The sequence below is a fragment of the Notothenia coriiceps genome, unplaced genomic scaffold (assembly GCF_000735185.1).
Source record: "Notothenia coriiceps isolate Sejong01 unplaced genomic scaffold, NC01 NC01_scaffold00036714, whole genome shotgun sequence".
NCBI classification, from domain to species: Eukaryota; Metazoa; Chordata; class Actinopteri; order Perciformes; family Nototheniidae; genus Notothenia; species Notothenia coriiceps.
Window position 1 is genome coordinate 93,238 of NW_011369415.1, and position 17,255 is coordinate 110,492.

The following is a 17,255-nucleotide window of genomic DNA, read 5'->3' on the forward strand; positions in this document are numbered from 1 at the left end:
TCCTTCTCGGAGGCCATTGAATGGGCAGCTCAGGGAAAAAATGTGTTGAGGCTGCAGGATTCTCCCCAAACGGCTTAATCTGGCGAGGCTCTGCGTGCCGATAGCCTCCTGCACACCGCTCCCTCCATAGGCCTCTCAACAATGACTGTCTGCACATCTGCAAACTAGTGTGTGTGTGTGTGTGTGTGTGTGTGTGTGTGTGTGTGTGTGTGTGTGTGTGTGTGTGTGTGTGTGTGTGTGTGTGTGTGTCATTCTTTTCCATCCCTGCTATCTTTTTTGAAATTTTTCAGTTAGCTGCTTCTCCCACCTCTGTCAGCCCGTGTGATTGACAGGCCCTGTGTGTGTGTGTGTGTGTGTGTGTGTGTGTGTGTGTGTGTGTGTGTGTGTGTGTGTGTGTGTGTGTGTGTGGGTGGCCGTTTGAACATGGAGCCGTGCTGTGTGTGCGCGTGTTTGTGTATAAAAGCGTGGGTGTGCGTTTAAGCACGCATCCCCAGTACTGTACGAGCCTTCTCATGTGCACGCGTAGCTAAAACGTGTGTGTGTGTTGCACATTTGTGTAACGTTGTACAAATGTGTGTGTGCATGTGGGCGGCTGGAGTCGTGCACTCGCATGGAATCACTGGCAGCTGTGTGTGCCTGCTGTGTGAGAGCGTGGGCATCGCTCCTCTCCAGCAACAAAGTAAGGAAGCCATCGCAGCTCTATCAAATGTCAGAGAATCTTAAGTGTGCCTTTTAAGCACAATAGGTGGTGGAAATGTCAACACTTGAAGGGTCTATTACACTTCAAGCCTTTGGTGTGTTTTTTTCTTTCTTTTCCGCCTCCTTTATTGATGCTTTCACAGGAATTGGAAAGAAACAGGCAAGAATATCAACCCATTTATGTCAAGAGTATGCATCTCAGCGGCTCCATGGTTAGCCCAGTGTTTGTTAGCGCAGTGTTAATGGCAGAGCATGCGTTAGCTTTCTGTAGCCTGTTGGCAATTCCCTCGTGGCACACCAGCTACAATATTCAGAAAACATTTGTCTCTTTGAGTTCAATATCACAATGTTCATTACATTGATATCCCCACGGTGCACACACACATACTGCAGGAGGTAGAGAGCCAAACCCCCCCTACCTCCACGCTGTTGTCATGGAGAACACGTTGCGCCTTTGGCTCCGTGAAGAATAATAATGCCTGCAAATCTATTGCAATGCAAGAGTAATAAAAGATTGTGCTCAATGCTGTGTGTGTCCCTGTTGGTGTGTGTGTGTGCATGCAAAACCCCCATATACATGTTCCCTTTGTACGTGCATGTGAGTTTCTGTGTTTGGCGTGTTTATGGGAGATAACGTGAAGCGCGCGAGCTGCCTTAGCTGTCAGGGCGCAGGCGGAGAAAAGGGCCTTTGTTACTGCCTGAGCTTCTCATTACAGAGTCGCTGTGACCCCAGAACCCCGCTAGACAAGCCGTCTGCGTGTCACTTCCTGTCTCAGCCTGCCGAGCGACGCCATTGGCAGGCTATTGTTCCTGGGAGAGCGTGATAGGATCAGGGAATGTGTCCTAATGTTTGCAGATTGGCTTGCCGGAGCAACAATTACACTTGGTGAACGCTCCCGACGGGGAACCAGTGAGATAAGAGCCTGGGTGTGGAAGAGTGAAAAAAAAAAAGCCTCTGTTTCCTCGATGTGTGTGTGTACGCTCACCAAATGCAGCGTTGATGATCTTTTATTGTTTTAATAGCTTATCCGCTCGCATTGAGAATCCACAATGGAGAAGTTTTTCCAATTTCCTCCAAACTGACAGCTGAAATTGCTTCCTTTGTTTTACTGTTCATTTGTTGCTCATCACATCTTCATACAGGGAAACAAGGCAAATGAAGGACGCTCCTCTGAGTCACTGTTATAGGGAGCAGATGGTTGAATGCTGTAGAAATGCTTCAAATCTGGATTTAAAGTATGTGTGTTTTACCATCAATAACTCTTCCCCCTCCTTTCTCTGTCCTTTCTCTCTCCATCACAGTGCCAGCGTGCGGAGGCGTGTTCGATGCCACCGAGGCGGGTTACATCACCTCCCCTGGTTACCCTCTGGAGTACCCCCCTCACCAGAACTGTCACTGGATCATCACGGTGCCGGAGCCCTCGCAGCGCATCGTCCTCAACTTCAACCCGCACTTTGAAATCGAGAGGCTGGACTGCAAGTAAGACGGGAGGGGCGTAGCGGCTTTTTGGAGATGTCATATTGATGTCTGAAACTCTCTTCTAGCAGAGTAAAATTGCTTTTACAAATAGTACTTATTATTCTGGCTGAACGATGATTCGTGTTGACTTTTTCATTAGTATGCTGCGGAAGAATTTGCATCCCAAATAAGTCATTTCCTGTCGAAGCGCACAGGTTTTTACATCTTATTATAATTCACTGCCAGCGGTTTGGCTCCGTCCCAAGTTGTTGAAACGTTTCGACCACAACAGGTCAATTGCAAAGGAAATTATAATTGTTGATACAAGCTTCCTGCAGACCATTAAGTGGACTGCGGGTTTTCTTTTCGTGAAATAATTATTTATGGAGAGAATGGGTCCTTCCTTTCTCACATTCACACCATTACACACATTATTTCCTGGATGCTGCCCAGTGCAACCACTGACCTCTTTAAAGGCTTCTGCCGAGCAAATTACTGCATTAAATTCCTTGCTCAAGGGCACATCAGCTGCACAGAGCCTCCACAGTAAAAAGAAGCCGACATGTGCAAGTTTCCACTTCTCGTTTGCACGACGGTAGAAACAGATAAGCTCATCAAAAATAAACAGTGAATGGAAAGAATGATTCGTAATTAGTCCATGTGTTTTTTCCATTGGTAACTCGTGATGTCATACCTTCTGTTTTATGCAGCTTGGAGGCTTGAACACGTTTTTTTGGTTCTTGAACACCTTTCTCAAAACTGTATCAGAAGGATTGGACCGGATGAAAGAAATAAATCATGATTTTGTAGAATTTGGGAGGCAGAGCAGGAATAAACAGAGAGAGGAAGGAGCAGAAAATAATTTAGTCCAGCTGTTAGTCAGTTTCCTTTCTCAGAGACATGAATAATCCAAATCATATGGTCTCCTATTGTCTTTGACCTCAGAGGAACGAGGAAGAAGTCGAAGTCTCCTCTGCGTAATCTACTTTTAAACAACCGAGTCAGCGGGAATGTTACAAAATCCCCCCACTTTAAAACTTTTGCGTCTGTTTAAAGTGAACGCACAGAAGATGTGTTCGCTGCAATTACGACAATTTTATCCCCCAGTCCTTTCTTCTCTCTGTAAATCGAAGAATTAATAATCCTACACGAGTGTTTTTGCATTGTTCACTGACAAAGCACTTTGCGTGGCAGGCAGAAGAAGCAACTTTCACGGGCACATCAATGGCGGCGTCAGTGAAAGGGTTTTGTAATGATTGTCGATTCTATTCGCGCAGTTGTGTCTTGTTCGCGTCGAGCCGGAGAATGTTATTTTGATGTCTCCGCTTTGTGTCTCCTGTCGCTTTTGTCAAACCGTTGCATAATTATCTCCCTTTCGCAATACGCTTCTCAGTAATAAACGCTTTTACACCAGCGTCACAGTGTCAACACGGCGGCTCACTGGACTTCCTGTGTATGGAGAGCTCAGCTGGCGATAAGCAGTGTGTCGAGTCCCTCTCAGCCCAAAGGCATGCGGCAGGAGGAGGAGAAACTGAAATGGCTCCTATTTTCTACTCTCCACAGACGCTTTTATTGCAATGTTTTTTTTGCCTGGAGGAACTGAGGCCTTTGCCTGCCCTCTCACACACACACTCCCACCCAATCTGCCCTCGTATGAGTGTGTGTGTGAGAGTCAGTGAGCGTGGGTGGTCAAAAGGCGTGTGAGTAACTCTGCAAGCATGTGAGCGAGTATTGCTCTTCTTCTCTACATCCATCCATCCATTCTCCTTGTGATAACCCACGTTTTGAAGTCCCATTAGAGGGAAAACGGATCACGGCAACATTTGTTTATGCATAACCTCGAACACTAATGTGTTTGCCCCGTCTGTGTTTCATGGAAGAGGCATTTCCCTTTGGGGCGCAGCAGAAATAAGTGGAAAAAGTCAAAGTACAGCTCGATACTCCTGCCCTCTCTGTCCTGTGCTATGCTTTTTTAACGGGATTGATCGAGCCTTGTAGCAGCGTTACGGGTAGCTTCCTTTCCTTGCCTGTATGATTAGGCACGGCTGTGTGAGGGCGCAGAGATTTCTACATGTTTTCACGGTGCTCTGCGAGGGCCGGGGGGGGCTGCAGAGGTGGAGGGCTCGCCATCTTGGTCAAGGCTGAGAATCTGCATGACAGCTGGGACTGCAGAGAAACCCGAGCTGTGTGTTACCTGCAGTGCAGAGCTACGTTTCCTGTACTGCTGGAGAATATACAATACCATGGTCACAAAGGACACATGTTTCCAGTGTTTTCGCTTCAAAAACACATACACGTAGACACTTAGGCATGCGACCTAGAGCTCTCATATCCCCTTGGGCCCTGTAGGCAGGAGGAAAGTGCTTGGTCAGCCCAGACGAGGGGTCTGAGCTGCGGCTAATACCCCCAGTCAGCTGCTGATTTTCCCTCAGTGGGTTCAGACAGTCATAGCTCGGACGGTGCGCCGCGGCTCTGCTGCACCAATCAAATCCCGGCTCTGTGCAGGCGCTCCGTGTCTGAGGTGGCACTTTAATTCAGGATTTCATTTCAGGGGAGTCCGACCGCGTGCCAAATAGCTCTTACCTCCGGGTTGCCAGCCGATTGATGTGAACTAAATGTAATAACGGCTAGATGAAATATCAGGCCCCATATCTCTAATGCAATCTGCCATCACCGAGCCCCAGGATGCTACCTAGTGATATACCAGCAGCGGAAGAGAGCTAGAGTCTCTTTTCTTCATCTTCTTTCTCTTTCCTCCCTTTTGTTCTCTCATTCTCCCTCTCGCCTATAGCCTGAGGATGGAGCGTTTTATTTTTACACACTTGAATCACACACCCACGTCATAAAACCCAAGGCAGCCCAGAAGATCCATTTCTTCCACCTATGTGGTTTTTATTTCCTCACTCTCATTCGGTTATTTGTTATTGACTGCAGCCTGAGGGCGGGGGAGATTTGAAGATATAACTTTTATATAACTTCACGCACAGAGCTCACATCGAGGAGCGCCCCCGACACATGGCCCCACTCCCCATGGTGTGTTTTCCATATGTGTGTGTGCATGATATCACCATCTTACTAACACCCAGAAGGGGCGCGGAGAGGTGTGGGATCAATGTCTGTATTCCGCTTGTAATGGGAAATCCATTGATGATCAGCTAGGGTCCAGAGGCAAGGATGGAAGGAGATGAAGAGGAGGAGGGTGATGAAAGGAGAGACAGATGAGTGGCCAGAGGTCACGACTAAAGGGAGTTGTTCAGGTTCTGATACGTCGATATCTGGCGCTCGGACGGACAAGATCACGGTCACCAGTATCCGGCGGTCACACAGCTGTCAGCGCTCTCATGGCGATATAATGAGTAAAAGGTGGGATTAAATGTTAAAACCAGCCATTTAAGATGATTCCTTTAGAGGGACTTTGTCTGGATGAATGCAAACGCAGCATTGGAAGACCTGCTGATCTTACTCAGACGCAGTTAGAGTCTGATGTTTCAGATCGATGGCACTAGAAGGTCTGGGGCCGGGGCAGACGGCCTGCGGTCGGCGGTTTGCCCCGGTCATGTGTAAGTATGAGTCTGTGATGGACAGCAAGAGAGGGAGGTGAGGCAGGAGCACACGAGGAAGAGGAGTGCTATTTGTTTTGGGGGCTAGATTGAAGCTGGCAGGCCTTGAGGATCTGCAGGGATTTCGCTCGCAGCATCTAGTTAATATTTCAGAGGCACTTATGGTTTATTAGAGTCCCCTTTGAGGGGCGGGAGGAGCGAGTGTGTAGAGGCTGTGTAGCTGGGCGTGCGCCTTTCTCCATTTCTGCTCCAGCACTGACGTGCAGAAGAAAGCGACAGACGTTCTCTGCGTTGTTTACCCGATCGGGATCTGGTGGGTTTCCGTGCTCCGAGAGTGGAGAAAGGGTGGAAACACAATGCGGCAGAGAGGGGGAAAATCATTTCAACTGAAGGCCTCGAGAGTGTGAGCGCAGCCAAGTTTGGTTGGCTGATGTTCTCAAACAGCTGTTGCTCTTTTACATGCATAAACAAAAATAAATCAGAAGATCATGACGCGCCCGCAGCAAATTATGTGTTAATCTTTTGTGTAATGTTGACGCTCCCAGTGAATGCTTTATGTGTTTATGTACAGGAAAGTAAATAATAACAGGAAGTTAAAGGAGAATTTCTGGTGATTTTTACATTTCTGAGTAAGATGATGAGCCCTGAATGCCATAAAAGTCAGGTTGAGAGCCCTTTAAATATACAGTATACACATACAGCAGTTATGTTATTCTGTACTGAGGTGCCTAGGCCTGCAGGGAACATCCCTATCCTCAACCAGCAGCAAAGGTGTGAAAGGCAATTAGTTGTTGTGGCGTACAGGCGGAGTGATATATGAGAGTGGAGGAAGAGAAGACATGTCTGAACTGGTGCAGAATTACTGGCCCTTGGGGTTTTTAGTTTCCTTAACCCCTCTCCCTCTGCTCCGGCTATCCTCCACGGGAGAAATGAGGGGAGGGTTCAAACCGGTCCCCCCGTAATGGCTCCCTAAACACAGCCAGACAGACGGAAAGCATGAGGACCGGGTGGTGTCAGACATGAGGCGGGGTTTGGAGCAAAACATCCACCCTAATGGAATCTGGATCTGGATGGGGGGCTTAGTGTGTGTGTGTGTGTGTGTGTGTGTGTGTGTGTGTGTGTGTGTGTGTGTGTGTGTGTGTGTGTGTGTGTGTGTGTGTGTGTGTCGGGGAATGCGTTCAAGTGTTTGAGAGAGGCAGACATGGCGCTCTCACACGTCAGGCCCTCATGCATGTATTCATCAGAGCCCGGGGAGAGGCTGAGCGAGCGGGTCAATAATCACATCTGAGGAACACTCACTCGCTGATGCTAATCCACGACAGGAGAGAGCGAGACAGAAGGAGAGAGACCCACTCCAAAATCAATTAAAACCTAATTAGGCTCTCAGCTCTTTCGCAGGCCTTTTATCCTCTGTTTGTGACGAGTGTGTGCGCGCACGCCTGTGTTTGTCCACATCTGCGCGTGCACGCGTCCGTCTATCTCCATGGGTGCGTTTGTTGGCACTTGTTTGAGTGTGTGTGTTTTCCCTAAGCGTGTGTCAGTTACAGCCCTAAGCAGGCGTACTTAGGGATAGCCGTGGCTCTTACAGGCTCACCGTGGGAGCACGCAGCTAAAGCCTTCCCGATCGCCTCCGTAATGCAGGATTACAACCAAGACATTCAAGAGGATCGGACTTCTTTACTCAAGTGCAACTTTGGTGCAGATTTGCTTCCACCGTGACACTGAAACGTACATGTCTCAGCACAAAGTCTTTTTTAGAGGGGAACGACATCTGTCTCTGAATAATTCACAAACGTTCTTCCATGCTGATGCACAGATATAATGTGATATTGTGATGGAGCACTCCTGCGTTTTAGTATTGCACTTCCATACAGTGGAGGGCCCAGAGGGGAAGGCTGAGGGAGTGAACAGCCGGCAGGTATATATCACCTCTCCTACCACCTCTCTTTAGACCAGTGGTACTCAATTCACATCGTGTGGGCCAAATCAGGCCTGAGAGAAGGTGCTGCAATGACAATTAATTGTCAACTATGGTATTTTTGTTTACCTTTTTGATGTAAATAAGGTAATAGAAATAATTTAAAAACGCCAATCGAGCTTCTTTATCAAAATGAGTGCCATTGGAGGATGGTCAGGGCCCGCCAACAAAGGTACAGGCCTGAAATTCCCTAAATAAAAAAAAATAAAAAAAAGTATAGATAAATTCAATTTCTTTGCCAATGTGTTCTTTCTGATACACTTTATGAATATTTATTTATGAACTAATTTGCTAAATGGTCCCTGGGCAGTGCGAGTTGAGTACCCCTTGATACTCTACATTGCCAGCAGTGTTGTGGAAACATGACAGTCTTGTTGCAGTATTTCCACACTTTGATCCTTACCTGTGCGTGTGCCACTCTGACCCAGATTAAATTGGCTGGGATTATCCCCCCCATCAGCAGCTTGTAGCTTCAATGCTCTGCGTAGGAATCAACACACTGCAGGAGTGAGATAGCCAAAAAAGAGGCTTACTGACTCCTTAATCCACGTTTTATTTCCAAGCCGCAGTACAAAGGCAGTCTTAGTGCTTTAGATGCCATAAAGGAACACAGCCTAGAGCTGATTGCTACCTCTCAGCTTTGCTTAATACTTTTCAGTCTGAGTTTCTTGTTTAGAATATTAGCAAAGATACTGTGTTTAAAAAGTGTCTGGAAAAGTCAGAGATGTCTGCGAAGCTTTTTCAGCTTCAAAGAACCCATCACAGTAATTAGGGAGACAACAGCGGGCCGTTGTCTTTCTGACGGCTTCGTCATATGAACTAATTGAGACGAGTGTGTTTGCATGAGTGTGTGTGACGGAGGGCGCGCTGGGTGGAGCTGCGGGGCTCGTGTGGCGATGCAGTTAGTTACGCAGGGAATCACAATATGGGGGGTGAGGAGACACTTAGTAGCACTGGAGAGAGAAACAGACGGGGATAAATATTACGGAGAGCAAATTACAAGGAAACGTTTCACAGTTGCGCGTCTCGAAATACAATAACATGCATGTTTAGCTGAACATGGAGCTGGAAAAGTGACGATTACCTTTAGTATAATTGCCAGTTTTAAGATTAACTCACTTAAAGCAGCACTCGAGCGCACAAACAGAAATTATGGAGTTTTCCACACCTTCCAATATTGTCACACAGCCCCAAATTATTACCTTTCAAACCCTGGGGTTCTCCAGCTGCCTTTCTTAATCATATCAACAATGCTACGGTGCAAATGACAGGAGGTAATGCTCAGAGGGACTGTGTTTTATAGTAAATTATGGTTTTCAACTATATCCGTCTGTCTTTGCATGTCTTAATGTCTCTTTCTCTCTTTCTCTGTACTTTATATGGACATACAACTGAGCTGGCAACAATGTCATGTGACGCATATTCTATGTTAACAATGTTAGAGGGATGAAACATGAGCTATTTGAGGATCAGCCAGGTGGGCTTTTTCAGCCTCTCTCATAAAAACACACACACACACACACACACTCACTCTCTCTCTCTCTCTCTCTCTCTCTCTCTCTCTCTCTCTCTCACACACACTGAGCTGACAGTTAAGAATGTGCTTTATCGTTCAGGGTCACTTGGCCAGTCAAAGGTTATAATGAGCTGAGTGTGCAAGCATGTGGAAGCTAAAAGCAAGCGCCTCACATTTATTTATCTTAAATTGTCTCCTTGAGCCGCTAGAGCTCCGTGTGTCCTCACCTTTCCCTCTCTCCAAGACTCTTTATTTTGTCTATTTCTACACTTTTATTAATGAATCCATCCAAGAAACAAGGATTTTTGGAACACTTCTTCCCTTTGAGTCAAGATTTTGGGATGCGTAAAAAGGGATCTGAATTTGTTTGCCTCAGCATTAATTGAACACAGATGAGGGGAAAGAGTTCAAGTTAGGTGAATTTCTTTTTACTGAAGTCAGTGAAAGATATATTTACTTCTATCTTAATGGTACGTTGTGACGCTGTGGATCCTGACCTGAGGCTGAACACCTGTCTGCGTTTTATTAGCTGAGCCCTCTATCTATGATTATCTTCACACTGCCCCCTAGCATTTATATCCTTTCCTTTCTTAGTTCCTTCCTGCTGCATTAAGCTGGAATAATAAACTGAATTGTTTTTAAACTTTTTTCAAGCAACAGGAAGTAATCTTGTTTTTTCTTCAGGTACGATTTTATCGAGATCCGCGACGGGACGTCAGAGAACTCCGATGTTCTGGGTCGGCACTGCAGCAACATCGCCCCGGCGCCCATCATCTCGTCCGGATCCTCGCTGCAGATCCGATTCGTCTCGGACTACGCCCACCAGGGGGCCGGCTTCTCTCTGCGCTACGAAGTCTTCAAAACAGGTGAGGCATGGAGCTGGAACACGATTGGCTGACACCTGTTTGTTTGGTTCGTGAACATTTGGGTGTGATTGCTAATTGGTTATGGGATTTGATCAAAACTGCATCTTAATTGATCTCATAATCAATATGAAGTTTTATATTTTTAAAACTGAATGACTGGCATTTCCTTAATACAAGCAACATGTTCTTCAAACAATAGTGTGATATGTTTAAATATGTATTAATAAGTCTGGAAATAATGAAGGAGTAAACATTTCAATAAATAAACATAAGTAGTATTTGATGTTGTATATTCAACAGCTAGCAAAAGCTTGTCTGACTCTTCTGATGTTCTCACACTTTGATTTAGTATAATCTTGTGTCAGTTCTACATAATACTGATGTGAAGTTTGAAACTCAAAGGATAGCATCTGATTTGTGTTGCTTTTTAAACGATAGAGACAGAAACCAGGCTCCACTGCTCATGGCGTACAATCTATCTCAATCTCTTGAAGTCATCTCAAAGTATTTACATTTTGTGGGAAACATGAGTTTGAACTTTTCCACACTCTGATCCCGACATACAGTAAAGGCTCCGCTGTGCATTAAAACTCAAGCTAATGGTTTTGTCTCTGCCGCACGTTAATCGCCCGAATCCTGTGATCATTCAACCCAACACTCTTAAAACAATTTACATCAGCAGCGGCAGCCGTGCAAGTAAACAAAAGTTCAAGAGAGGGGAGAAAAATGACTTTCGAGCCGCCTGAAAGCATGTGAGGAATGCCGGTTTAATTGGAGCTGGATCCGCAGCTTCTTACGTATAGAGCGAGATGGATGAGGGGGGGGGGATGATTGAGAGAGTCGTGCGAGGCACTTGAGTTGGACATTACCGGAGTTGATGTAGCGAGTGCAGGCGGTGAGGCGCGAGACTGCAGGTGATGAATGTGGTGAAATGGAGTGTAAGTTTAGTGTTGACGTTAAAGGTTTACGAGTGGAGGCGGTGGGGAGGAGATTGATGGGGATGAGTGTGCGGTGAAATGGAATTTCCCGAGGTCATGGAAGTGCACGAGGTGAGGCACAAACTGCAGGTGAGATTGTAGTGGGAAGTGTATTTGTTTTTAGTGGTGACTAGTGTGTGTGTGTGTGTGTGTGTGTGTGTGTGTGTGTGTGTGTGTGTGTGTGTGTGTGTGTGTGTGTGTGTATAGTAGGAGAGGTGAAATGGTCAGGGAGCCTTGAGGCGGCTCAAAGATTTATGTTCAGGTGAAGCAACCGGCTGATTGTGATGCTGCATGTGCTCTAGCAGACACTATCCAATTAAACTTATTTAAGAAAAGTGAAAGCGGGAAAAAGTTTCCTTGCAACAAAGAAAGCGTTGAGTTACCCCCTCCTACCTCTGAAAAACATCTCCGTTTTTGTGTCAAGCGAACGTGACCCAGATTTGACGTTCAGTTCAGCGCCGTTACCAAGGCCACCAGCTCGAACCCCGTCACTGTGATAGTGTAGATTGCATCTGTATCACACACACATACACGGTGGATTGAGGCTGGGGGATGCAGTTGCCATGGATTTAACAAGATCCCGGTATAAATTCAGGGGGGGGGGATAAGAGATTGTGTCAGTGTAGGTTTCTGCTCGCTGTGTGTGTGGGTGGTTCCACTCAGCTTGTTGTGTGAGATGTCTGTATGTATGTGTGTGTAGGCGGGATGATAGATGCTCATGTGTGCGAGTGAGGGAGAGACAGGCGCAGTCGGGAAGTGATTGGGGTGAAGGGAGAGAGACCGACGAAGCAGGAGTGAAAATGTATTCGAGATGCGTGATTAAGGCCATGTGTTAATTACGGCGTTTCCACAGTTTCTCATCAGAGCTGTTTGTGTTTTTGGGCCACGGGTTTCCACTAAACACAGCTCACCACTTCTGACGGAGCGTAGAGATCCCGCCTGAGATGCCATTATTTACCAGACGGGAAGTAATTACACCGCCATCACTTTTTACCCTCGTTAATTGATTTTTGTTTCATTTTTGTGTACCTGTAATTAGTAGTGGAAGACTTTAACATATTATTTGGTCCTTTCCGATGTCTGCAGTCAGTGAAGGAAAATACTAGCTTACGGGGGATTAGAAATACTTCTGGTTGCGGGGTGTGTTTATGGGGCGTATGTGTTTTTAAAGGGCGCGTCTTGCAGAGATAGGAATCTCGGCACACAGCTGGGAAGTGTGTGTGTGTGTGTGTGTGTGTGTGTGTGTGTGTGTGTGTGTGTGTGTGTGTGTGTGTGTGTGTGTCAGTTTCCGTCTTATATTAAACAGACAGTACAGCTTCCAGTCCAGACTGACCCCACCATGCTGTGTCTAGAAGTCAGACAGTGTGTGTCTGCTTCTGGCTGTGTGTGTGAGGGTGTGTGAGTGAGTGAGAGATCTTGGCCTGTTTTCTGTTCTATGAACTAATGATACTGCCGCTTGTTTTTGTTTTGTTCATTGAACCCTATTACATAAGCGCTGCTGACTGTAACATCTCCAGGGGGTTTTCGAATTGGACAAGCAATCTGTTTGTGTCAACGTGTGTGTATGTGCATCAGTGTGTGTGTGAGTGTGTGTAATGGGGTACAGTGTATGAAAGCTAATTATTTCCAGCGAGGAGCAGCCGGACCGACCTTTGACTGTGCACCCTGATACCCCTCCACCCTTCAGTGCCCCTCCTGAGGGGGAGCCAGGGCGAGCGTTTGCCCCAAAAAAACATCCATCACACACACGCACACACACACGCACACATTACATGTATGCCTTAATCCAGTCAAAGAGCACCCCTACCCTCCTCCCCATTATTGTTGTGGCCTACTTTACTCCTCCTCATGCGTGCTTAACCCTTTATTCAGCCCCCGACTATCACCCCCCCCAACCCCCCATCAATCCCTCACACTTTCACTTACAGACAGTCATGTGGTGCTGACGCTGTTACCACGGCTACAGGGGGAAGACTTTCCAGTAAAGCCCCCTTCTTCCCAGTTCCCTAAAGCCCACCAGTAGGATGGCGGGGGCCGATAACGTCGCAGCCAATCCCGAGTTAAGACTACGGCCGAGCGACCTCCCCCCCCCCCCTCGGGGTGGTGGGTTCCTCCATGACCGCTGTCGTGGCATCTGCGGGGTCACGGCGGGGGCAGGGCCTCAGGCAGGAACCTCCGACCAAGTGCCAGTCACAACATTGGTCCCCGTGTGTATGTCGGATGTTATAGCGCTGATTGGATGCCAACATTTGCATCAGTGACGGCTGTTACAATATGGCGTACTGCCACGTTATGCCAGGATCGTCCCAACGCTGGAATTACACTGAAGTAATAAACCAGCAAAGGTACATTTTAATTAATGAGCGAATACATCCGATCAGCTGTTTGATCAGTGATGAGGAAATAATAATGTTTCATCAGCAAACAGCATAAAAAAGAAAATCAAGAGATGCACTTTGATCACACACAGCAGGAGGCTTTATTTTTAACTCTGTGATTTCATTCCAGCACGCAGTGTGAAAGAGGACGCATTCCTTTCTAAATAAAGCTGCTTCAGTCTGATGTCTCTCCGGGTCCATAAAAGTGTCGAGCCGTGGCACGCCAAGATTGTGTTTTTCTTTGCTCGGGTCTTCTTCTTGTTTGCTGTGTTGTTGTTATTGTGGGTTTTCCACCCCAATGTGTAGCACGCCTCTTCCGCTACACACGCACGCATACACACACCCCTCCCCGCATGCCTCAAGAGGGATTTTCTTCAATGAAATGTGGAAGTGAGCTCCAGCAGGGGTAACATGAGGAGCAGATGCATGTCAGACGCAGACAGGCAGGTAGAGAGGTTGGAGGGGAGGGGGGGAGGGGTTTTGATGTGTGCAGAGGTGAGCCCCTTAGAGTGGCGTGCCGAGGACAGGACGAGCGAGGCGATGCCAGGTGAGACAGAGAGTTAAAAGAGCGAATGAACACAGACTCTGCATGTCGCTGCTGAGAAGACAGGAAGCGGAGGAAAGGATGAGAGAAGAAGAAGAGGGGGGATGGGGATGCCCTGACACAACATGTGGAGCTGCTACTACATCAGGCACTCATGTGCAAGAATCGAGTGATTTCTACCCAGCAACTCACCCTCTCGCCCCCCTGAGTCTCACACACACACACACACGCACACTCACGCCGTGACCTCCCCTCCTCTGCCTGCAGACATGTCTTGCAAAAAGGTAGCTCAGAGTGCGAGGAAAGCACCAACCACGGCTGGCGGAGGGAGGCACTAACCGGGACTTGTTTTTAGCAAGTTCATACAGTGTGAACTAATGAGCGCGAACAGAACTACTCATGCATACGCAAACACGGCTGCACACGTAAACACCCGAGCACATGCACACAGCGTGGGCACGGGGCGAGGCAGAGTGTGTGAAGCGGCTGGATCGTGTGTGTAAAAACACAGAGCGGTGTGTTTTGAAGCGATGGAGTCAAGCTGTGCTCAGATTGAAGTTTTGGGCGGTGAGACTTCAGACTGCTGCACGCCGGTGACCCAGTAAGAAACAAGGCCAGTGTGTTACTGGGTCTCACACACACTGAGAGACACACAGTCTCACACGCAGAGGAAAACATGCCGGCAGCAAAAATATACACTTGAATAAAAGGCGTACACAAAAACAGGCATGCAAAGACACACGCATATGGCTCATGCATACTGTTTTACAATCACATCACTGCTTTACGGTTTTTTTGGCACTCGAGTATACTCCTATTCCTGCTCTTTAGTCAGTTGGTAGACACGCACAAGAATACCGTCATCGCTTCAGGGAGGTGAGGTCAGTAGTTGAGGGGATGGGGAGATACCGCCGGTAGCTTCCTGAAAATTACCACCATATTTCAACATGACTAGGTGTGTGTGTGTGTGTGTGTGTGTGTGTGTGTGTGTGTGTGTGTGTGTGTGTGTGTGTGTGGGAGGGAGGGAGTCACACAAGAGGTTGAGTGCTGCTTTTAACATGCGTGGGAAGATTTCATACGTTTGTGTGTCAACATCTGCAAAACAACATGTATGTAAATTAGACGGATACACATGAATGCATGCATGAGTCAAGGAAAACAATAGGCGTTCATATATAAATAAAAAAAGCAAGAAGAAACAGAGAATTGAAGCTGCTAGAGAACAAGAAAACAGAGCGAGAGACACACACTGTCTCCTTATTTTTCTTTCTCATCGTGATTGGGGTCAGCTCTCTGCCATTAACCAAGTGTAGACAGGGGGTCAACATCTGCAAAACAACCATGTAATGTGTAAAAATTAGACGGATACCACAATGATGCATGCATGAGTCAAGGAAAACAATAGGCGTTATATATAAAAAAAAAAGCAAGAAGAAACACGAGAATTGAAGTCCTGCTAGAGAACAAAGAAAACAGAGGCGAGAGACACACACTGTCTCCTTATTTTTCTTTCTCATCGTGATTGGGGTCAGCTCTCTGCCATTAACCCAAGTGTAGACAGGGGGGGGGGGGTGAGCGGAGCAGCCGGTCGACCCTCAGCTTTTATAGGGCTGTCTGATAATAAGTACTGGTGCCTTGGAGGAATGCTGCAGAAGGAATGCGCCGGTAACATGTCTCTGCTGCTCTTTATGAATAAGTATTATCAAACGCTGACCTGCCACTTCTCTGACACAATGCAGAGCTGCTGCTGAAAACACACTTTCCCAGGTTTGAAACCAACCAGAAAGCCCCTGAGTCTCTTCAACATGGCCTTTATCTGCATCGCCCAGCGGTGGGAAAATACTGAAAGAACAGACTTTTTTCATTATGCTGGCCTGCGAGCATTTTAGCAAAGTGAAATGTGTCTTCTTTGAGTTGTAATTTAAAACGGCAAAGAAATAAAACTGTGTGTGGTGGCATCAGTTGGTTTAAAAAAGGCCGAACCGGAGGCACTTCTGATGTGCTGTTAGACCTAATGAGAAGTCTTGTCACATGCCCTCCTGGCAAAGTTGAAAATAGGAACAGAGACCAGACCTTTTATAGCCGAAGTAAAGATAGAGAAGGTGAGAGCGAATGGACAGAAACGTTTTTGAATGAGGTTGTGTGTGAAGTCGATGTGTGTGTGTGTGCCGTGACCCTCTCCCACCCTCATTGATGTGCCGGTCCATAAACACTGGGCCGTGACTCAGGCTCCCCAGTGGGGCGCGGAGCAGTGGCTGATGGGTAGCTGATCTGAGCCACACAGCTGCCTCCGCTCAAGGTGAGCCGCCCAGGGCGCATAAATCTGCATGGCTGATGAGGGGCCGCCGCAGAGGGCCCACTTAGAACCGTTACACAACGTTTGAGGTGTGTGTGTGCAAAAGAATGGGAGTTGAAGAGAGTGTGTGTAATATATAGAATAGAGCAGGGTTCAGTCTATTCACTTGTTAGCGTTGCAGAAGTGTGTGTTGTTGAGTCATACAGTGAAATGTATGAGAACGGGGTCTTTATAAGGGCGCTATAAAGCCGTCAAACATATAAAACGACAACTTTCCTGAAGGTATAATAGTTTTTCAGACTGTTGTTGAATACAGAAGTGGTTCAACTTTAAAGTGGCGATAGTCGAGAAAATCAGCCTGCTCATATCGCACGCTGCAGCGTTAGATACGCCCACTTGAGCATTTCCTCTCCATCAGTGATCATAACCTGTTTGTGTGTCTCAGCACCACAGCTACTGTATCCCTGCATGCTGTCAGTGATGAACGACTCTCTGCAACACCCTCTGCAAGTCAGATGAGATATCCCAGTGTGATCGATTGCTAACGGCCGTATCTTCCCCTAATATGACCGATTGCTTATTCCTCTCTAAATATCCGTTTATCCTTGCAGGGTCGGAATTCTGCTTCCGCAACTTCACCAGCTCCTCCGGCATGATCGACTCCCCGGGCTTCCCGGATAAATACCCTCACAACCTGGAGTGCTCGTACATGATCATCGCCCCGCCCCACATGGACATCGTCCTCACGTTCCTGACCTTTGACCTGGAGAACGACCCCCTGCTGGTGGGAGAGGGCGACTGCAAGTACGACTGGCTGGAAGTGTGGGATGGCCTTCCGCAAGGTGAGGACACACGCTGGAAGAAAGCCTTATACACTCTTTTGTTAAAGTGCATTGAAAAACATACATCCTGGGGATAACACACACACACACACACACACACACACACACACACACACACACACACACACACACACACACAC

General features: G+C 47.2%; 1 protein-coding gene across 1 annotated transcript in view; it reads left to right on the plus strand.

The window, feature by feature from the left end:
• Window positions 1-17,255, plus strand: part of LOC104964131 (neuropilin-2-like) — a 51,200-nt gene that overhangs the window by 25,078 nt on the left and 8,867 nt on the right. The window contains exons 2-4 of the mRNA XM_010792852.1: window positions 2,002-2,179; window positions 9,897-10,078; window positions 16,885-17,115. Coding sequence (XP_010791154.1) covers window positions 2,002-2,179; window positions 9,897-10,078; window positions 16,885-17,115 — 591 coding nt within the window. The remainder of the gene's footprint in view (window positions 1-2,001; window positions 2,180-9,896; window positions 10,079-16,884; window positions 17,116-17,255) is intronic.